Source organism: Scyliorhinus canicula, chromosome 3, assembly GCF_902713615.1.
Source record: "Scyliorhinus canicula chromosome 3, sScyCan1.1, whole genome shotgun sequence".
NCBI lineage: Eukaryota > Metazoa > Chordata > Chondrichthyes > Carcharhiniformes > Scyliorhinidae > Scyliorhinus > Scyliorhinus canicula.
The window spans coordinates 74,416,698-74,440,380 of record NC_052148.1 but is presented as its reverse complement, the minus strand read 5'-3'; the positions used below and the strand labels follow the sequence as shown (position 1 = coordinate 74,440,380).

The window sequence follows — 23,683 nt, the reverse complement described above, 5'->3', positions numbered from 1 at the left end:
ACATCAAGATTGATGGAGTAGTGGATGAGGTGGGGGGCTGTTGTAGGCTGCAAAGAGACATTGATAGGATGCAGAGCTGGGCCGAAAAATGGCAGATGGAGTTTAACCCTGATAAGTGCGAGGTGATTCATTTTGGTAGAAAAAATTTGAATGCGGATTACAGGGTCAACGGCAGGGTTCTGAGGAATGTGGAGGAACAGAGAGATCTTGGGGTTCATGTCCACAGATCTCTGAAGGTTGCCACTCAAGTGGATAGAGCCGTGAAGAAGGCTTATAGTGTGTTAATGTTTATTAACAAGGGGCTTGAGTTTAAGAGCCGCAGGGTTATGCCACAACTATACATGACTCTGGTGAGACCACATTTGGAGTATTGTGTGCAGTTCTGGTCACCTCATTATAGGAAAGATGTGGAAGCATTGGAAAGGGTGCAAAGGAGATTTACCAGGATGCTGCCTGGTTTTCAGGATAGGTCTTATGAGGAAAGGTTGAGGGAGCTAGGGCTTTTCTCTTTTGAGCGGAGGAGGATGAGAGGCAACTTAATAGAGATTTATAAGATGATGAGGGGGATAGATAGAGTGGACGTTCAGAGACTATTTCCTTTGGTGGATGTAGCTGTTACAAGGGGGAATAACTATAAGATTCAGGGTGGGAGATATAGGAGGGATATCCGAGGTAGGTTCTTTACTCAGAGAGCGGTTAGGGTGTGGAATGGACTGCCTGCTGTGATAGTGGAGTTGGACACTTTAAGAACTTTCAAGCGGTTATTGATAGGCACATGGAGTACACCAGAATGACAGGGAGTGGGATAGCTTGATCTTGGTTTCGGACAATGCTCGGCACAACATCGAGGGCCGAAGGGCCTGTTCTGTGCTGTACTGTTCTATGTTCTATTCCTGTGTGAGTGCACCCTCAGAAGGACTCAGCACCTCTCATGATTCATTCCTCACCACATCTACCTATTCTTGCTGCACATGTAAAGAGCCCTGTGGTAGAGAAAAGACATGAATTAGTCATGGAAAGTAGAGAATATCATGATGAAAATGGTTGTGTGTCATGTACTGTTGAAATCACTCAGTGTTATTATATTACCTTTGGTGGTAATATGTCGGTTCTTTGCCTTTTGATCCAGGATGGTCCATTCAGTTGATGACAAAGAAACCACCAATCTTTAGATTGAATCAAAACTAATTTATTGAATAACGATTAATTAAATGAAGTTCACGCACACTGCTGAGCTATAACTAGTAATAAAGTAATGTTGAATCTGTCTAGCAGTAAACTATAATCTAGTACTCACTGATGATATCCTGGTGTTAACTTTGTCTAATCTAAACTACTCTTCATGCTGTTCTCAGTCTGTCTCCTTTGCTAGTTCTATCCAGCATTCCCTGAGGTATGATCGTTACACTGAGAACTGGTGGTGCCCTCTCGTATTTGAATTACACTGAGATGTAATAATTAACTCTTCACTAGCTTGCCTATATATATATATATATCATTACAAGTGTTGTGAGTATTTTTTATTTCACTGTGTCATCGGACAGCTGGGAGCTCCCTGTCTACCCATCCTTGACAGCCAAGGCCGGCACTGCACAAACTCCACTCATCCCCAGTGTGTTCCCACTGCAGTTATGAGCTGTGTGTTCTGTAGAGCAACCCCCCCCCCCCCACCCCCCAACCCATTCCTACAATCTGCCTGTCCTGGTGTTCTGCGTTCTCTTCTGCCGAGAGGCTAAAGAGACATATGAGTGAGTGTAACATAAGACCATAAGACCATAAGACATAGGAGCGGAAGTAAGGCCATTCGGCCCATCGAGTCCACTCCACCATTCAATCATGGTTGATTTCAACTCCATTTACCCGCTCTCTCCCCATAGCCCTTAATTCCTCGAGAAATCGCTCGGGGGTCGCGTAACAGCATGCGCTCATCCAATGGATAGAGTTAGTGACGTTGACCAAGAAATTGCTTTGAGATTAAAGTTAGTGGTGGATGTACAGATGAGGGAGTACAGAGACAGAGAGGGTTGGGAACACTTGCAAGGTAAATGGGTAAGAGCAATGGTGATGGAATAGCTTGAAAAGACATAGTGAGGGGTATGTGACCGTGCACATAGCAGGATGTAGCTGAATATGCCAGCTGTACCCACCTTTCATATTTCAGGTTGATGACCTTTCACCAGAACAGCCTGATAAAACGTCATCAATCTGTTCTCTCTCCCCAAAGGCTGCGGGACATTGTGGAGTATTTCCAGCATTTTTAACATTTATTTTAGATTTCCATCACCCATAGAATTTTGCTTTTGTAATGGCCTTCAAGTTTCCCAATTGATATTGGAACCATCCCCAGTCCATTAATAATAATGATTAGGCAGAGTTCATCCACTTCACCAAAATAAGATATAACAATTTAATTAAAATAATTTGATAGCTTAGCAGGCAAAAATAGAAGCAATTAGTTTGATTTCCACTATTTTTCAAAGTAATTTTACATTGTGATACAATAGAACACAGAATTTTGCAGTGGCTCTCCTGATTGTTTTCTACGACTAGATAAATGGAGTTGATACAATTCACCATAATCCCATTGAATGGTGGAACAATTCTGAGGGTCTGAATAGCCTACTCTTGGAGGAATAAATGTTAACGGGCACTCATTGTTCTTTTACAGTTTTGTTTACGGTATTTGTTAAGTGTGTCCAGGAAGGTTCTTTGGAACAATATATGGATAGTCCGACTAGAGAGGGGCTAAACTGGACCTAGTACTAGGGAACAGGCCAGGCCAGGTCATCAAAGTTGCAGTCGGAGAACATGTGGCGAACAGTGACCACAATTCCATCAGCTTTCGGATACTCATGGAAAAGAACGAGTGTTGGCCTGGGGTTAAGGTGCTAATTTGGCGGAAGGCTAACTACAACCAGATTAGACAGGATTCATCATAGAATTTACAGTGCAGAAGGAGGCCATTCGGCCCAGCATGTCTGCACCGGCCCTTGGGAAGAGCACCCTACTTAAGCCCACGCCGCCACCCTATCCCTGTAACCCAGTAACCCCAGCTAATCTGTTTTGGACACTAAGGGCAATTTATCATGACCAATCCACCTAACCTGCACATCTTGGGACTGTGGGAGGAAACCAGAGCACCCGGAGGAAACCCCACGCAGACATGGGGAGAACATGCAGACTCTGCACAGACAGTGACCCAAGCCAGGAAACAAACCTGGGACCCTGGAGCTATGAGGCAACTGTGCTAACCACTATGCTACCGTGCTGCCCTAAATTTTGGAGGCTGTTGTTTGGGAGAGGCTGTTTGAGGGTAAATCCTATATGACATGTGGGAGTCTTTTAAGGAGCAGTTGATGGAAATGCAGGACAGGCATGTGCTGGTAAAAAGGCAGGAAAGGCAGGATTCGGGAACCATGGATGACCAGGGAAATTGCAAGTCTAGTCAAAAAGAAAAAGGATACATACGTGAGGTCTAGACAACTAAAAACAGATGAAGCACTTGAAAAATACAAGGAAAGTAGAAAATAGCTCAAGCAGGGAGTTAAGAGGACAAAAAAGGGTAACAAAACGACATTGGCAGATGGGATTAAGGGGAACCCCAAGGAATTTTAGATGTATATTAGGAACAAGAGGGTAGCTAGAGAAAGAGTTCATCCACTCAAGGACAAAGAAGGGAAATTATGCGTAGAAGCAAAGGAAGTAGGTGAGATCATTAATGTGTATTTTGCAATCGGTAATCGCAAAGGAGAGGAACACTTTGAATGGTGGTGTCCCAAAGGGATGTGTGAACACTTTAGAACAGGTCATTAATATGAGGGAGAAATTGTTTGGTGTGTTAAAAAGCATTCAAGTAGACAAATCCCCAGGGCCAGATGGCATCTATCCCAGATTATTAAGGGAGACAGAGATGAAATTGCTGAGACTCTAACAGAAATCTTTGTTTCCTCGTTGACCACAGTGGAGATCCCAGAGGATTGGAGGATAGCCAATGTTGTCCCGTTATTTAAGAAGGGTAGCAAAAATAACTATCACTGAGCTTGGCATAGTGATAGTGAAATTGTTGGAAAAGATTCTCAGAGATAGGGGCGGGATTCTCCGACTCCTGCCAGGTCGGAGAATGCCCGGGGGGGGGGGGGCATGCGATTCCCGCCCAACACCGGCTGCCATATTCTCCGGCATCGTTTTCGGGTGGGACAGGATTCACGCGCCCCCCCGCCCCGCCCCCCCCCGGCAATTCTCCGGGCCCCGATGGGCCAAGCGGCCTTACGTTTTTGGCCAGTCCCGACAGTGTGGGTTACGCATGGTCCCACACGGCAGGATCTAGCAGGTAAGTTGGCGGGGGCGGTCCTCAGGGGCGCAGGTTGATCTGACCCTGCCGAGGGCCCCCACAGTGGCCTGGCCCGCGATCGGGGCCCACCGATCTGCGGGCGGGACTATTCCATGGGGGCACACCTCTCCGCCATGGCCAGCGCTGAGAAGAGAATCCCCCAGTGCATGCGCCAAACTACGTCGGCTGGTCTGCACAGGCGCAGAACCACGCAGCGGTTCTGTGCATGCGCAAGATCACGCGGGCCCTTCGGCGCATGCGCAAACTCTCACAGTCCCTTCGGCATTGGCTGGAGTGGTGCCAACCCCTCCGACGTCCACCTAGCCCCTGAAAGTGTGGAGAATTCCGCACTTTCGGAGGCTGTTGACACCGGAGTGGTTAGCGCCGGTTCCGCAGGGATCAGTACTGGGACCTCTGCTGTTTGTAATACTGTATATATAAATGACTTGGAAGAAAATGTAGCTGGTCTGATTATCAAGTTTTCGGATGATAGTAAGATTGCAGGAGTTAAGGATAGTGATGAAGATTGTCAGAGAATACAGCAGGATAGATAGGCTGCAAAATTGGGCGGAGAAATGGCAAATGGAATTTAACCTGGACAAATGCGAGGTGATGCATTTTGGTCGTTCCAATTCAGGTGGGAACAATAAAATAAATGGCAGAATCATCAGGAGCATAGTCACACAGAGAGATCTGGGTGTAGATCCACAGATCCCTTAAAGTGGCAGCACAGGTGGAAATGGTGGTAAAGAAAGCTACGGCATGCTTAACTTCATAGAACGAGGTATCAAGTATAAAAGCTTGCAAATTATGTTATAGAACGTTAATTAGACCACATTTGGAATACTGTGTCTAATTCTGGTCACCGCACTACCAGAAAGATGTGGAGACTTTGGAGAGAGTACAGAAAAGGTTTACCAGGATGTTGCCTGGTATGGAGGGTATTCACTATGAGGAGAGATTGAATAAACTGGGATTGTTCTCACGTGAGAGACAAAGGCTGAGGGGCGACCTGACAGAAGTTTATACAATTATGAGACAGGGGGAACAGTTGAGGGCTTTTCCAGGGCGGAACGACATTACAAGGGGGCATGAGTTCAAGGTGAGGGGGGAAAGGTTCAGTGGAGAATGTGTGGGGAATTTTTTTTTACAGAGGTTGGTGTTGGCCTGGAATGCACTGCCAATTGAGGTGATTGAGGCAGTACGTTAGTAACCTTTAAGACTTATCTAGAGAGACATGAACAGAAGGCGTATAGAAGGATACAGACAGTTGGTCTAGACAGCACATATGATCAGCGCAGGCTTGGAGGGCCGAAGGGCCTGTTCCTGTGCGGTATTGTTCTTTATGCTATTGCACCATCACAGACTATGGAGTACAAGTGTATAACTATTATCCATCTCTGAAAAACAATTCCTGATTTTCAAAAATGATTGCTTTTTTCACCAGTCCCATACTTAAAATCGGCCAGTTTTATTCCAACAACAGTGTTTGGGGTAGAAGGTATGGGAGCACAAAAGGTGGTGCTGAATCCCAGTGTTCAGCCTTTAGCCTTACTGCTCACCACCAGAAATTGCCATTGGTGCACGGCACAGTCAGTGGATTGGATTTCTTTATTGTCATATGTACCGAGGTACAGTGAAAAGTATTTTTCTGCGTGCTGCTCAAACAGATCATTTAGTATCGGAAAAGAAAATACATAATAGGGCAACACAAGTACACAATGTAAATACATAGACACAGGCATCGGGTGAAGCATACAGGAGTGTAGTATTAATCAGGTCAGTCCATAAGAGGGTCGTTTAGGAGTCTGGTAACAGCGGGGAAGAAGCTGTTTTTGCATCTGTGTGTGTTCTCAGAATTTAGTGTCTCCTGACCGATGGAAGAAGTTGGAAGAGTGAGTAAGCTGAGTGGGAGGGGTCTTTGATTATGATGCCCACTTTCCCAAGGCATCGGGAGGTGTAGACATAGTCAATAGATGGGAGGCTGGTTCGTGTGATGGACTGGGCGGTGTTCACAAAGTTTCTTGCGGTCTTGGGCTGAGCAGTTGAGCAGTGATGCAGCTAGACAGGATGCTTTCTATGGTGCATCTGTAAAAATCTGTTACAGAGCGTGGTTGTAATTCTGCTGCTGATGATCCACAGTACATCATGTATACCCAGTTTGGAGTTGCTAGATCTATTCAAAGTCTGTCCCATTTAGCACGGTAGTAGTGCCACACAACACAATGTGAAGGTGGGAATTTATCTGCACAAGGACTGTGCGATGGTTACTCCTACCAATACTGTCGTGGACAGATGGATCTGCAACAGGCAGATTGGGGAGGATGAGGTCAAGTAGCTTTTTCTCTCTTGCTGGTTACCTCACCACCTGCTGCAGTCCCAGTGTATCAGCTATGTACTTAAGGACTTAACAAGCTCAGATAGTAATAGTTACACCAAGCTACTCTTGGTGAAGTCCCCCACAGAGAGTATATTCTGCATCATTGCCACCCCAGTGTTTCCTCCAAGTAGTGTTCAACCTGGAGGAGTACCGATCATCAGCAGAGGGTATGCAGTAGGGTGGTAATAAGGAGGTTTCATGTACACTACTTGACCTGATGCCACGAGACTTCATGGGATCCAGAGTCGATGTTGAGGACTCCCAGGGAGACTTCCTGCTGACTGTATGCCATTGTGCCATCACCTGTCCTGTCAGTGGGGCAGGATGCTCCCAAGATTGATAATGTTGGAGTCTCAGACATTGTACGGTATGATTTTGTGACTGTGACTACATTAGGCTGTTGTTTGACTAGTCTGTGAGACAGCTCTCCCAATTTTGGTACAAGCCCCTAGATGTTAGTAAGGAGTACTTTCTGTTGTTTTTGGTGCCGACATTGATACCAGGTGTTCCATTCAGTTTCATTTCTTTTTGTAGGCTTTCCAGCAGTTTTATACAACTTGGTATCTTGCTAGGTCACTTTAGAGGGCAGTGAAGAGTTAATCACATTGTTGTGGGTCTGGGTCACACTAGGCCAGACCTGGGCCGGGATTCTCCCCTACCCGGCGGGGCGGGGGGACCTGGCAGGATGGAGTGGCGTGAACCATTCCGGCGTTGGGCCGTCCCAAAGGTGCGGAATTCCTCGGTTTTTTTTTAAACCACAAAGTCTTTGAGATCATTATTACCAAGACTAGCTTTTTAATTCCAGGTTCATTGACTGCATTTAAATTCCACCAGTTGCTGTGGCAGGCTTCACACCCTTGTCCCGAGAGCATTTTTCTGGACCCCTGGATTACTAGTCCAGTGACATTGCCACTACTATTCCCTTTAGTAGGAGTTGAATTTATGATGATCCACTGCTGTAATTCTGACAGTAAATCGTCAGAATTCCCGATAAACACGAGAAAGCAGTGGATAGCAGATCAGAACAGAGTTTGACAGGGGAAGCCTCATATTTTGAAATCCCTGAGCTCCTCGGAGGCTACATTGGAAATCAGTTCAGCAGGGGATTGGGAACCTGAATTGTAGCTCCAGTACACAAGAAGCTGAGAGTAGTGAGGTCATGAGTAAGGTTTCAAAGTTACAGGAGTGTACCGGCAGGAAGGAAGGTGATTTAAAGTACATCTACTTCAATGCCAGGAGCATCCGGAATAAGGTGAGTGAGCTTGCGGCATGGGTTAGTACCTGGGACTTCGATGTTGTGGCCATTTCGGAGACATTGGATAGAGCAGGGCGAGGAACGGTTGTTGCAGGTGCCGGGGTTTAGATATTTCAGTAAGCTCAGGGAAGGTGGCAAGAGAGGAGGAGGGGTGGCATTGTTAGTCAAGGACAGTATTACGGTGGCTGAGAGGACATTTGATGAGGACTCGAATACTGAGGTAGTATGGGCTGAGTTAAGAAACAGGAAAGGAAGGTCACCCTGTTAGGGGTTTTCTGTAGGCCTCCAAAAAGTTCCAGAGATGTAGAGGAAAGGATTGCAAGAGATGATCTGGACAGGAGCGAAAGTAATAGGGTAGTTGTTATGGGGGACTTTAACCTTCCAAATATTGACTGGAAACACTATAGTTGAGTACTTAGATGGTCCGTTTTTGTCCAATGTGTGATGGAGGGTTTCCTGATGCAGTATGTAGATGGGCCAACAAGAGGCGAGGCCATATTGGATTTGGTACTGTGAACCAGGACAGGTGTTAGATTTGGAGGTAGGTGAGTACTTTGGTGATAGTGACCATAATTCGATTACGTTTACTTTTGATGGAAAGGGATAGGTATATACCGCAGGGCAAGAGTTATAGCTGGGGGAAAGGCAATTATGATGCGATGAGGCAAGACTTAGGATGCATCGGCTGGAGAGGAAAACTGCAGGGGTTGGACACAATGGAAATGTGGAGCATGTTCAAGGAACAGCTACTGCGGTTCCTTGATAAGTATGTGCCTGTTAGGCAGGGAGGAGTGGTCAAGCGGGGAACCATGGGTTACTAAAGCAGTTGAAACACTTGTCAAGAGGAAGAAGGAGGCTTATGTAAAGATGAGACGTGATGGTTCAGTTAGTGGCGCTTGAGAGTTACAAGTTAGCTAGGAAGACTCTAAAGAGATAGCTAAGAAGAGCCAAGCGAGGACATGAGAAGTCTTTGGCAGATAGGATCAAGGATACCCTAAAGCTTCTATAGATATGTCAGGATAAAATAATGACTAAGGTAAGAGTAGGGCCATCAAGGACAGTAGGGGGAAGTTGTGCGTGGAGTCCGAGGAGATAGGAGATGTGCTAAATGAGTATTCTTCGTCGGCATTCAACACAGGAAAAAGACAAAGTTGTCGAAGAGAATACTGAGATACAGGCTACTGGACTAGAAGGGCTTGAGGTTCATAAGGAGGAGGTGTTAGCGATCCTGGGAAGTGTGAAAATAGATAAGTCCCCTGGGCCGGATGGGATTTATCCTAGGATTCTCTGGGAAGCTAGGGAGGAGATTGCTGAGCCTTTGGCTTTGATCTTTATGTCGTCATTGTCTACAGGAATAGTGCCAGAAGACTGGAGGATAGCAAATGTTGTCCCCTTGTTCAAGAAGGGGAATAGAGATAACCCCGGTAACTATAGACCAGTGAGCCTTACTTCTGTTGTGGGCAAAGTCTTGGAAAGGTTTATAAGAGATAGGATGTATAATCACCTGGAAAGGAATAATTTGATTAGAGATAGCCAAAATGGTTTTGTGAAGGGTAGCTTGTGCCTCACGAACCTCATTGAGTTCTTCGAGAAGGTGACCAAACAGGTGGATGAGGGTAAAGCAGTTGATGTGGTGTATATGGATTTCAGTAAAGCGTTTGATAAGGTTCCCCACGGTAGGCTATTGCAGAAAATGCAGAGGCATGGGATTCAGGGTGATTTAGCAGTTTGGATCAGAAATTGGCTAGCTGATAGAAGACAAAGGGTGGTGGTTGATGGGAAATGTTCTAACTGGTGTCCAGTTACTAGTGGTGTACCACAAGGATCTGTTTTTGGGCCGCTGCTGTTTGTCATTTTTATAAATGACCTGGAGGAGGGCATGGAAGGATGGGTGAGTAAATTTGCAGATGACACTAATGTCGGTGGAGTTGTGGACAGTGCAGAAGGATGTTACAAGTTACAGAGGGACATAGATAAGCTGCAGAGCTGGCTGACAGTGCAAATGGGGTTTAATGCATAAAAGTGTGAGGTGATTCATTTTGGAAGGAATAACAGGAAGACAGAGTACTGGGCTAATGGTAAGATTCTTGGTAGTGTGGACGAGCAGAGAGATCTCGGTGTCTATGTCCCATAGATCCCTGAAAGTTGCCACCCAGGTTGAGAGGGTTGTTAAGAAGGCGTACGGTGTGTTAGCTTTTATGTGGTAGAGGAATTGAGTTTCTGGACCATGATGTCATGTTGCAGTTGTACAAACTCTGGTGCGGCCGCATTTGGAGTATTGCGTGCAGTTCTGGTTGCCACATTATAGGAAGGATGTGGAAGCATTGGAAAGGGTACAGAGGAGATTTACAAGGATGTTGCCTGTTATGGAGGGAAGATCATATGAGGAAAGGCTGAAGGACTTGAGGCTGTTTCCGTTAGAGAGAAGAAGGTTAAGAGGTGACTTAATTGAGGCATACAAGATGATCAGAGGATTAGATAGGGTGGACATTGAGAGCCTTTTTCCTCGGATGGTGATGTCCAGCATGAGGGGACATAGCTTTAAATTGAGGGGAGATAGATATAGGACAGATGTCAGAGGTAGGTTCTTTACTCAGTAGTAAGGGCGTGGAATGCCCTGCCTGCACCAGTAGTGGACTCGCCAACACTAAACGCATTCAAATGGTCATTGGATAGGCATATGGACAATAAGGGAATAGTGTAGAGGGACTTTAGAGGGGTTTCACAGGACGGCGCAACATCGAAGGCCGAAGGGCCTGTACTGCGCTGTAATGTTCTATGTTCTATCATCAGCATTCAGGATACAGAGGGTTGGGAAGGGTCAAGCAAGATGCCTTGAGGCATTGGTCAAATTTATCAAATGTAATTTACCTCATCACACCAAACCCTCATTTCTTTGCTGCTTTTATTCCTTGCCCTCTCCAAACTCATCGATTCATAAAAACTCACCTCCACTCAATGCCTGATCACTCACCCTCCTAACCTAATGCTAGCTGCCATTTTATCAGATTGAAAATTGCTGTAAACATTTTTCCACAAGCAATCCACTTCACCATCTGTCTTGTCCATCAAACCCTGCCACTCTTCTCTTTTCTCAAACTCCACCTTATCCTCACCAATGAGCTCTATGCTGATCTCTCCCACATCTTGCTCGAATCCTGCACGTTGTTTGCGCCGGATCATAGTATTGGCTAAAGTCACGCGTTACAAGCTCTGTGACCTTCTTGTCCTCTCTATGACAGTTGACATGGTTAATAAGAGTCTCTTCCATAATTCAGTTTTGTAGGACTTCTCTAGCATGGTTCCCCTTCTGCCTCTCCAGGTTCAGTTAACAGATCTTGAACAATCATGCCTCCCTACACTGTCACTTGTAGGGTCTTGCAAAGATCTATCTTTGGCTTCTGCTTTATTTTGTTTACACGTCATCTCTTTGTGACCTGTAAGCATGTGGTAATCTTCTGTATCATTACTGATGACATAGACCCTATCTCTCCACTTCTTCTCTTGAGCCTATAATCATTGCACTGTTCTCATTCACCTTCCTTCATCCAATGCTTTAACTCTACCTGGTCTAAAACATATTCTGTTCAATTCTAACAATAATCTGTATTAGTGTCATAAGTAGGCTTACATTAACACTGCAATGAAGTTACTGTGAAAATCCCCTAGTCGCCACACTATGGCGTCTGTTCGGGTACACTGAGGGAGAATTTAGTATGTCCAATTCACCTAACACGTCTTTTGGGACTTGTGGGAGGAAACCGTTGAGCCCAGAGGAAACACACGCAGACACGGGGTGAACGTGCAGACTCTGCGCAGACAGTTACCCAAGCCGGGATTCGAACCCGGGTTCCTGACAGTGAAGTAACAGTGCTACTGTGCCACCCATATGAAAAGTGTCTGAAAATCCCAATGATTATCCATGCGAAATAATGCTAATAGCGCAATTAAAAAGTTCTGCAATACTTCGATTTATCCAAGGAAACTACTTTTAATGGACTGAAATAATTCTGGTCATAAAAGCAGTCTCTTCCTGCCACTGCTGCCAACACCATCTCTCTTCCCCCAATGGACTCCTCCTGGCCCCATTTACCCGATTGGGCAGGCAGCTTACTCCCATGCCATCCTCATCTTCTAGGTACAGTCTCAGCCGTGGCTAGCACTCCCAGTGGCACTGCTGAGCTGCCAGCCCTGCATTTGACCAGTAGCTACTGGGCATGAATGGCTGCCCTTTTAAGAGCTGGCAACTCTGATTGTAACTAATTCTAGGAGCATTTGGCCAGAACCAGAGCTCAATGTTCTGCTCCCCATATGCCCAAAGTCCTGTAATGGTCCTAATAACCCGAGGTAGCAAGTGAACACGGAGGTAATAATCCAGTTGAAGTACTCTCAAGATATAGGATTTCATAATTAGACTTTATTAATTAATGCATTGATAAACATGACCATGATAATGTCAAAATAAATGACTTTAAAGGAGAAACTGTAATAAAATCCTGGTATATGAATGGTTCCAGGTCCACAATACACCTTATACATTTACCTTGGTATACTGAGCACTGCATAAACAACTTGTATAGAGAATACCATTTCCAGGTTGTATAAGAATTACATTTCTAATTTATAAAAAGCAAAAGCCCATTGGTTACCTTAAAACCAAACATTTCCCATCCCCAATCATGGCACAATACTTTGTAATTGCAAACTTTTCTGTTCAGTAAAAAAGTTTTCTTGCACACACCCACACACAGGAGTGTGCAGGCAGTCCGACCAGTGTCAAATAGAAGAACAATGGATGTCTGTCTTCTTCTCTTTAATTGTTCCCTGTAAATAAAATTTACTGTGGTATTGCTTCAACTGTGTTCAAGGTTGCTGTTAGTACTCCAGCACTCTGCAGTTTCTGGCACAATCGCATCCTGGATTAGTGGTATTTGTTTCCATCAGGAGCCAGCCTGTAGCAATACTATTTGTTTTCCTTACCTGAAGCAAAGGATAAAGAAGAAAAAACATTGTTATCATGTTCTTAACAACAAACTGTCAGCGTTGTTCAGTGGTGGCACCATCACCTCCAAGTCAGAAGGCTATTGGTTCCAGCTTCTGTGAATAAGTATAGGTTGATATCCAGTGGAATACTAAAGGAGTGCTGCATTCACCTGAGGAAGGAGCTGCGCTCCGAAAGCTAGTGATTTGAAACAAACCTGTTGGACTTTAACCTGGTGTTGTAAGACTTCTTACTGCGCTCACCCCAGTCCAACGCCGGCATCTCCACATCATGGCATTCTTAGAGGCACCATCTTTCTGGTATGCAGGTCGATGTAAAAGACAGGCAAGTGTTTGAAGAATTGCATCGTTGGCAAACTGGCTGCAGTGTTTGCCAACAAGCCAACAGTGGCAACATTTGCTAAGTGATGCACGGAATCTTGGGGCAGCTGCCACAGGGGCGCAATGGGGTAAGGCCGTTGTGCAAGGCCGTACAGTCACAGTATCCAAGAGTTGGACAATTTGTAGAACCCCTAGGGCTGTACGCCTGACATGAAAAATACATTGTAAATATCAAGAGTATTGAAATTGTATTGAGGCACCTCAGAATGGAATATGCTTTATGAAGAAAGTGGAATTCTACTGCACTTTACAAAACCTTTCCAATTGACTTTTTAAAAAATGTTATGAATAAGGTATATTTTGGGGAAAAAGGGGGTACACTTCAAAAGCAATTCATTGGTGCTAGAATCAAGGATGTCTTGGAGCGGGTACAGGACATTCTGGAGGGGGAGGGTTAACAGCCAATAGTCATGGTACACATCGGTACAAATGACATAGGTAAAAAAAGGGATGAGGTCCTAAAAGCAGAATACAGGAAGGAAGTTAAGAAATCAGACTTCAAAAGGGAGTGATCTCAGGATTACTACCGGTTCCACACGCTAGTCAGAGTAGAAATGACAGGATAAAAAGGATGAATAGGTGGCTGAAGAGATGGTGTCAGGGGGAGGGTTTCAGATTCCTGGGGCATTGGGACTGGTTCTGGGGGATGTAGGACCTGTACAAACTGCACGGGTTACACCTGGGCAGGACTGGAACTGATGTCCTAGGTGTGCTATTTGCTAGAGCAGTTGGGGAGGGTTTAAACTAATATGCCAGGAGGATGGGAACCTACGCAAGGAGTCAGAGAAAGAGGGAGCAAGGACAAAAGCAAAAGATAGAAAAGTGAATAAGAAAAGTGATAGGTGGAGAAACCAAGGACAAATTCAAACAGGGCAACAGAGAAAAATATTGGGAGCAAGACAAGCGTTGTGAAAAAGACAAACTTAAAGGCTCTGTGCCTTAATGCACGAAGCATTTGCAATAAAGTGGATGAACTAATCGTGCAAATAGATATAAATAGGTACGATATAATTGGGATTACAGAGACATGGCTGCAGGGTGAACAGGGATGGGAACTGAATGTCCCAGGGTTCTCAGTATTTAGGAAGGACAGGCATAAAAGAAAAGGTGTTGGCGTGGCACTGCTGGTTAAAGAGGAAATCAACATAATAGTGAGAAAGGATATTAGCTCTGAAAATGTGGAATCTGTATGGATAGAGTTAAGATATAATAAGGGACAAAAAACATTAGTGGGTGTCATATATAGACCCCTAAACTGCACTGTTGAGGTTGGGAATGGCATTAAACAAGAAATTACAGATGCATGTAATAAGGGAATATCTGTGATCATGAGTGATTTTAATCTTCACAATAGATTGGGCAACTCAAATTAGCCACAATGCCATAGAGGAGGAATTCCTGGAGTATACAGGATGGTTTTCTTGACCAATATGTGGAGGAACAAACTAGAGAGCAGGCCATCTTAGACTGGGTACTGTGTAATGAGAAGGAATCATTACCAATCTGGCTGTACGAGACCCCTTGGGGTTGAGCAACCATAACATGATAGAATTTTTTTTATCAAGATGGAGTGTGAACTAGTTGATTTGGAGAGTAGGGTGCTGAATCTTAATAAAGGGAACTATGAGGATATGAGACATGAGTTGGCCTTGATAGATTGGGGAGGGGTACTTAAAGGGATAACAGTGGATAGACAATGTCAAGCATTCAAGGAACGCATGGAGGAACTACAGCAACTGTTCATTCCTGTCTGGCAGAAAAGCAAAGGGGGTAAGAGGGCCAATCCATGGCTTACAAAGGAAATTAGAAATAGTATCTGATACAAGGAATAAGCATACAGATTGGCCAAGAAAAATAATAGATCTGAGGATTGGGAGCAGTTTAGAATTCAAAGAAGGATAAAGGGATTGATTAAGGGGAAAGTACAGTACGAAAGGAAGGTTGCAGGCAACATAAAGACTGACACTAAGAGTTTCTACAGATATGTGAAGAGAGATTGGTAAAGAAACAGGGGAATGCATAATAAGGGACAAACAAATGGCTGAGCAATTGAATACATACTTTGGTTCTGTCTTCACAAAAGAGGACACAAATTAGAGCCCAGAAATGTTGGAGAATGAAAGGTTTAGTGAGAGGGAAGAACTGAGGGAGATCAACATTAGTAGAGCAATGGTGCTGGGAAAACTGATGGGATTGAAGGCGGATAAATCCCAGGGCCTGAGAATCTGCATCCCAGAGTGCTTCAGGTGACGGCTCTGGAAATAGTGGATGCATTGGTGGTCACCTTCCGGGATTCTCTCGTTCTGGAACTGTCCCTGCAGATTGGAGGGTAGCTCACGTCACTCCGATATTCAAAAAGGGAGGTAGAGAGAAAGTAGGGAATTATAGACCAGTAAGTCTAACATCGGTAGTCCTTGAATCCATTATCAAGGACTTTATAGCAGAACTTTTAGAAAGCAGTGGCAGGATCAGTCAGAGTCAGCATGGATTTATGAAGGGAAAATCATGCTTGACAAATCTGTTAGAATTCTTTGACGAGGTAAGCAGTACAGTCGACAAGGGGGAGCCAGTCGATGTGGTATATTTGTACTTTCAGAAGGCGTTTGACAAAGTCCAGCATAAGAGATTATTGTGCAAAATGAAAGCGCATGGGATTGGGGGAAATGTACTAAGGTGGATAGGAAACTGGTTGGCAGAGAGGAAAGAAAGAGTAGGGACTTGGGTCCTTTTCAAATTAGCAGGCAGTAACCAGTGGGGTACCACAGGATCGGTGCTGGGACCCCAGCTATTCACAAGATTTATTAATGATTTGGATGAGGGAACAAAATGTAACATCTCAAAGTTTGCAGATAATACCAAATTAGGTGAGAGGGTGAATTGTGACGAGGATGCAGGAATCCTACAGCAAGATCTGGACAGGTGGGCGAGTGGGCAAACCAATGGCAGATGCAGTATAATTCGGAAAAGTGTGAGGTTATTCATTTTGGAAGCAAAAACAGGAAGGCAGATTACTACCTGAATGGTTGTAAATTGGGAGAGGGGAGTGTCCAGCGGGACCTGGGTGTCCTTGTGCACCATTCGCTGAAAGTAAGCATGCAGGTGCAGCAGGCGGTAAAGAAGGCTAATGGTATGTTGGCCTTCATTACAATGGATTTCGAATATAGAAGCAGGGATGTGTTGTTGCAATTGTACAGGGCCTTGGTGAGGCCACACTTGGAGTATTGTGTGCATTTTTGGTCTCCTTCTCGGAGGAAGGATGGTCTTGCTCTCGAGGGAGTGCAGCGAAGGTTTACCAGACTGATTCCAGGGATTGCAGGACTGTCTTATGAGGCAATATTGACTAGGTTAGGATTGTTCTCGCTGGAGTTCAGAAGAATGAGGGGAGATTTCATAGAGACTTATAAAACTCTAACATGACTAGACAGGGTTGATGAAGGGAAGATGTTACCAATGATGGGTGTGTCCAGAACCAGGAGTCACAGCCTGAGGATTCAGGGTAAACGATGTCGGACAGAGATAAGGAGACATTTCCTCACACAAAGAGTGGTGAGCCTGTGGAATTAATTACCACAGGAAGTAGTTGATGCTAAAACTTTGCATATATTCAAGAGGGGCTGGATATAGCACTTGGGGAGAATGGGATCAAAGGCTATGGGGAGAAAGCAGGATTAGGCTATTGAACTGGATGATCAGCCATGATAGTGATGAATGGCGGAGCAGGCTCGATAGGCCAAAAGATCTCCTCCTGCTCCTATCTTCTATGTATCTATGTAAGTGCATTGCCACACCCTCAGGATTTGGAAGATGTAATAAAAATGAGATCTTACTTTCTCACTTTTCCTTTGTTGCTGCAACACTATGTAGATTTTCAGCTAAACTCTTCTGCTCTTCACTTCGCTTCTTTTCAAACTTTCATATTCAAATCCGACAAATAGATTTTTGTTATTATCATGTAACTTTCTGTTCAGGAACTGGGAATCAAGTTTACAGATTGGAAGAATTACAAGCTCTTTTTAAAACTGTCTGCCTCATTCTCAAAATATTAGCCTTCAACAATATATCCTATCATCCTGGGACATGTTAATGTAGAAGTCTAGTGGGTCTATTAGCAAAGACCCTGGTAAAATATGGGGCCACCGGAAAAAAATCATAATGCAGAAAAACTGCACACAACCAATAGATTGGTTTTATTTATGTATAGCATATTGTGGTATGATTTATTTTACTGTTAATGCCCGTGAGGAATATAAGGAAAGTAGGAAGGAACTTAAACAAGGAGTCAGGAGGGCTAAAAGGGGTCAATGGCAAACAGGATTAAAGAAAATCCCAAGGCTTTTTATACGTATATAAAGAGCAAGAGAGTAGCCAGGGAAAGAGTTGGCTCACTCAAGGACATGGGAAGGAATCTATGCATGGAGCCAGAGGAAATTGGCGAGGTACTAAATGAGTACTTTGCATCATCAGTTTTCATCAAAGAAAAGGACTTGGTCGATGATGAGTCTGGTAAAGGGTGTGTAGATAGTCTGGGGCACATCGAGATCAAAAAGGTGTTGGGCATCTGGAAAAACATTCAGGTAGACAAGTCCCCAGTGCCTGATAGGATCTACCCCAGAATACTGAGGGATGCAAGGGAGGAAATTTCTGGGACCTTGACAGCAATCTTTATCCTCACTGGCTACAGGGGAGGTCCCAGATGACTGGAGAATAGCTTATGTCGTTCCTTTGATTAAGATGGGTAGCAAGGATAATCATGGAAATTACAGGCCGGTGAGCCTTTCGCTAGTGGTAGTGAATTTATTTGAAATGATTCTGCGAGACAGGATTTACTCCCATTTGGAAGTAGGCGGACGTATTAATGAGAGGCAGCATGGTTTTGTGAAGGGGGGGTTGTGTCTTACTAACTTGATCGAGTTTTTTGATAAGTGAAGATGATGATTGATGAAGGTAGGGCAGAGATGTTGTCTACATGGACATCAATAATGCCTTTGACAAGGTCCCTCATGGCAGACTGGTACAGAAAGTGAAGTCACATGGGATCAGAGGTGAGCTGGCAAGATGGATATGGAACTGGTTCGGTCATTGAAGATAGAGGGCAGCAGTGGAAGGGTGCTTTTCTGAATTAAGGCCTTTGACTAGTGGAGTTCCACAGGGATCAGTGCTGGGACTGTTGGTGTTTGTAGTCAATAAAAATGATTTGGAGAAAAATGTAACTGATCTGATTAGTAAGTTTGCGGACGACACAAAGGTCAGTGGAATTGTGGATAGCAATGAGACTGTCAGAGAATATAGCAGGATATAGATCGGTTAGAGACTTGGGTGGAGAGATGGCAAATGGAGATAAATTCAGACAAATGTGAAGTAATGCATTTTGGAAGGTCTAATACAGGTGGCAAATATACAGTAAATGGCAGAGTATTCACAGGCAGAGGGATATGGGTCCACAGGTCACAGAAAGTGGTACCGTAGGTGGACATGGTAGTCAAAAAAGCATACAGCATGCTTGCCTTCATCAGTCAGGGCATGGAGTATAAAAACTGGCAAGTCATGCTGCAGCTGTACAGAACCTTAGTTAGGCCACACTTGGAATGTAATGTTCAATTCCGGTCGCCACTAGTGTTTGCCCTGGCTAAAGAGCCCTCGGCAATGGTGCTTACGTCAACGAACATCTGGCAGGGGATAGTGAGAGGGGAGGTGGAGCACAGGGTTTCACTCTACGCGGATGACTTGCTCCTTTACATAACAGACTTGTTTTTTGGGGGGGGGAAAGGGTGGCTGGGATCATAGAGATATTGGAGGAATTTGGTAGGTTCCCAGGCTACAATTAAACATGGGTAAGAGTGAGGTGTTCGCAATCCAGGCATGGGGGCAGGAGAGGAGACTGAGGGAGTTACCTTTTAAAGTGAATGGAAGGAGTTTTAGGTACCAGAGGATGAAGGTGGCAAGGGACTGGGGTCAGCTCCGTAAGTTAAATTTGAGACGGGCAGTGCAGCAAATGAAAGGCGACTTCCGCAGGTGGGACATGCTCCTGCTGTCACTGGCGGGGAGGGTACAGACTCTGAAGATGACCGTCCTCCCGAGATTGCTATTTTGTGTTTCAAAGTCTCCCAATTTTTATCCCCAAAACATTTTTCAGGAAGATGAATCAGGTTTTGTATGGGCTGGTAAGGCCCCGAGGGGAGGAAGGTCCTTTTGGAACGGGATGGGAGGCTTGGTCCTTCCGAATTTTATTAATTATTACTGGGTGGTCAATATATCGATGGTTAGAAAGTGGGTAGTTGGGGAGGGGTTGGTGTGGGAACACGTGGAGGTGGCATCCTGTAAGGGTAGGAGTTTGGAGGTTTTGTTAACGGCACCTCTGCCGTTCTTGCTAGCTCAGTTCTCCACAAGCCCAGTGGTAGTGGGGGCAATGGAGGCAGCACATGAGACTGGAGGGGGCATCAGTGTGGTCGCCGTTCTGTGACAACCACCGTTTTGTTCCGGAAGGGATGGACAGGGGCTCCACGAGTTGGCAGTGGGCAGGGATTGAGAGATTTGGTGATCTCTTCATTGAAGAGGGTTTTCCGAGCCTGGAGAGATTAGAGGAGGAGTTTGAGTTGCCGGGTGGGAACGGATTCCGGCACCTATAGGTATGGGACTTTGTCCGGAGGCAGGTTCCAAGCTTCCCTCGTCTCCCTCTGGTGGCCCGGAGAAGGATTTTCCTGGGATGGAAGGATCGGAGCCTCCAAAGTCAGGGGTGTGGATCAGCGACATGGCAGAATTTCTCAGGCTGGAGAAGATTAAGTTTGCCTTAATAGGTTCAATTCTGTAGGTGCAGTGGAGAAAAACAGGGTTAAGCTTTAGTCATACCTGGAAAGGGATAAATTGATGTATTTGACTGAGAAAAAACATAATTTAGACTGCAGGATAAGATGATGTCAAAAACAGGGGTTGGGGAGGGGAGGGTCTCGGAAATATACAAGGAATTGATGGAGTGGGCAGGGAACCCATCGGGGAGGTGAAGAGGAAGTGGGAGGAAGAGTTGGGAGGGGGGTTAGAAGTTGGACTATGGGAAAAGGCCTTGAGGAGAGTCAATTCATCCTCGGAGTATGCCAGATTTAGCCTGATCCAGTTCTAGGTGGTCCATACGGCTCATATGACTATGGCCCGGATGAGTAGGTTTTTGAGGTGGAGGAGGACAGGTGTGGGGGAAGCCCAGCGAATCACATACACGTTTTGGGCGTGTCAGTGTCCGAAGCTGAAGGGATTCTGGCAGGGATTTGCGGACATCATGTCAGAGGTCCTGGAAGGGAGGGTGTCTCCGAGTCCAGAGATGGCAATGTTTGGGGTGTCGGGAGGATCCGGGGGCCCAGGAAGGGAGAGAGGCCGATGTTTGGCCTTTGCCTCCCTGGTGGCCCGGAGACGGATTTTCCTGGGATGGAAGGATCGGAGCCTCCAAAGTCAGGGGTGTGGATCAGCGACATGGCAGAGTTTCTCAGGCTGGAGAAGATTAAGTTTGCCTTAATAGGTTCAATTCAGGGGTGCGCTTGAGAGTGGCAGCCATTTATCGACTTCTTTGAGGAAAATTGACCGTCAGCAGAAGCGGGGGGCTGGCATGGCATTGTAGAATAAGGATAGGGACCCTAATATATGGATATGTGGGCAGTCAGGTGCGGGGATGGAGGGAGTAGTATGTTATTGTGATGCTGTTGCATGTGTTGGACCGCTCTGCTGTTTGGAATGTTTAAATGTTCAAATTATAAATGCTTCAATAAAATGTTTTCTAAAAAAAACAAGGATGCAGAGTATTTGGAGAGGGTACAGAAGAGGTTTAGCAGGATATTCATAGAATCATAGAATTTACAGAGCAGAAGGGGGCCATTCGGCCCATCGAGTCTGCACCGGCTCCTGGAAAGAGCACCCTACCCAAGGTTAACACCTCCACCCTATCCCCATAACCCAGTAACCCCACCCAACACTAAGGGCAATTTTGGACACTAAGGGCAATTTATCATGTCCAATCCACCTAACTTGCACATCTTTGGACTGTGGGAGGAAACCGGAGCACCCGGAGGAAACCCACGCACACACGGGGAGGATGTGCAGACTCCGCACAGACAGTGACCCAAGCCGGAATCGAACCTGGGACCCTGGAGCTGTGAAGCGATTGTGCTATCCACAATGCTACCGTGCACAATGCCCTGGTGTGAAGGGCATTCGCTAGGAGGGGAGATTGGATAAGCTTTTTCCAGGGTGGAAGAGTTAATTACGAGGGGACATAGGTTGAAGGTGCGAGGCGCAAAGTTTAGAGATGTGCGAGGGAGTTTTTTTTTTTAAAACAGTGGTAATGGGTGCCTGGAACTCACTGCCAGAGGAGGTGTGGAAGCAGGTACGATATTGACTTTTAAGGAGCGTTGTGAAAAATACATGAAGAGCATGGGACTAGATAGATACGGACCCGAGAAGTATAAAACATTTTAGGTTAGACGGGCAGCATGTTTGGCGCAGGTTTGGAGGACCAAAGGGCTTGTTCCTGTGCTGTGCCTTTCTTTGTTCATTGTTCTATCAACGTTCTGCTGGCTTATGAAGCTTGGCCGAGAGCCCAGCAATTCATTAGAGTACTAAAACAGCTGAGCCACAGGAAAAATATTGCTTGATTGACAGCACTATTTTTGGTCTGTTCTGTCAATTTCACAATGTTGATTTACACAAGATAAAGATGGTTCAAGTGCTTGCAGTGTCTGCTATTGATACTTGAGAGAGTTTGGAAAATTCACACTTTTATTGGCCCGTAAAAAATGAGTTTTTCAAGGCAGTTATCAATAAATTGCTTGTTATTTAAAGTTTTTCCAACACATTTTGTCGTCACTATAGGGTTCATTGGTTCTACACAGGTGTATGGTGGGTGAATGGACGTGGAAATGCCACAACATGGCATGGGGTCACGAAGAGGACCTTTTGAACTTACCTTTCAAAAGGATCCTTCATGCAAACTATGGTTCACAATACCTCGGAGGAGCCGTGAACTGACTGAGAAGCTGGCCTGAATGCATGAAAAAAGCGGAGGACTAGGACACGCCTTTTCCCACAATGGAGCTGGTCAGGTCATGAGTGCATGGTGAGGGCTCATGATCCAAATCAAGCCATACTTTTGAAAGGCACTGCTGAAAATAGGAAATCTCAGAAATGGGGTCAGGCATCCTAGAATCAGGTCCCAAGTGGCATTTTCACCCCTGTACAGTGTCTCCCTAATTTCAGGAGAATCCAGCCCTGCATCTCTGCATACTTTGCCATATTTTCTCATTTTTAATCACATCCGTTTCAATCACAAAAATAGGCCTTACTTGAATGTTAGACATTGTACATTTTTTTTCTTTCTTTTTAAATTTGGAGTGCCCAATTCATGGTCTACAAATTTACTCTTTCAGTACCATCGTATAATTAGGGTGTCTGCACTTTGTCCATACTGCAACCCCACCATCCACTTTTTAACTTCCATTTTTCTTTGTAAATTAACACTATTAAACATATTCTCATCTTCAGTAATATTGCTATTCTCCCTTATTTCTTGCAGATACTCTCTGCTCAAAATACTATAAATCAATGCATTTAAGGGCAGCGTGGCGCAGTGGTTAGCATTGCTGCTTCACGGAGCAGAGGTCCCAGGTTTGACCCCGGCTCTGGGTCACTGTCCGCATGCAGTTTGCACATTCTCCGTGTTTGCGTGAGTTTCACCCCCACAACCCAAAGATATGCAGGTTAGGTGGATTGGCCACGCTAAATTGGCCCTTAATTAGAAAAAATGAATTGGGTGCCCTAAATTTTAAAAAAAATTAAATAAATAAATCAATACATTCTTTTTTCATTCCTGCCCAGTTTATAGCCAAACCGTACCTTCCTGTGACATAATTGTTTTCTCACACAGTGCTGCAATACATGCACTTTGTCTATTTTTGTTTGCATTGAAATGCTATTCACTTTCGTTTGAATTTTTTGTTCAAGCTAAAATTTAATTCCTTTATCTCAAGTCTTTTCCCTGAAGCTAACTGCAATCCTCCGGCTGATATTAGCAAATTCAACAAAGATTCAGAATTGAACCATATTTATCCAGTGAGTTGCTGGAGATATTTTCATTCCAGCATGGTCATGTTACAAGTCCGTAATCTTACTTAACATGATGTGGAGATGCCGGCATTGGACTGGGGTGAGCACAGTAAGAAGTCTTACAACACCAGGTTAAAGTCCAACAGGTGATTTGAAAAAAAAAAAGTTGGACTTTTAACCTGGTGTTGTAAGACTTAACGTGGATAGACTGGTGAAGCTATGATTAAACGGTTGAAAGGAGATTTGAAAGTGGTGT

The 23,683-nt window shown here is 44.9% G+C and overlaps 1 protein-coding gene across 3 annotated transcripts in view; it reads right to left on the bottom strand.

The window, feature by feature from the left end:
• Positions 1-12,362: 12,362 nt before the first annotated feature.
• zgc:114200 (uncharacterized protein LOC559336 homolog) overlaps positions 12,363-23,683 on the bottom strand; it is a 104,457-nt gene continuing 93,136 nt past the window's right edge. For 2 of the 3 annotated variants that reach the window (XM_038790746.1, XM_038790744.1), the window contains one exon: positions 12,363-12,940. In XM_038790746.1, coding sequence (XP_038646674.1) covers positions 12,841-12,940 — 100 coding nt within the window. In that variant the 3' untranslated portion in view covers positions 12,363-12,840. Of the gene's footprint in view, positions 12,946-23,683 lie in introns of all 3 variants that reach the window. The other variant, XM_038790745.1, reaches the window with a different exon arrangement.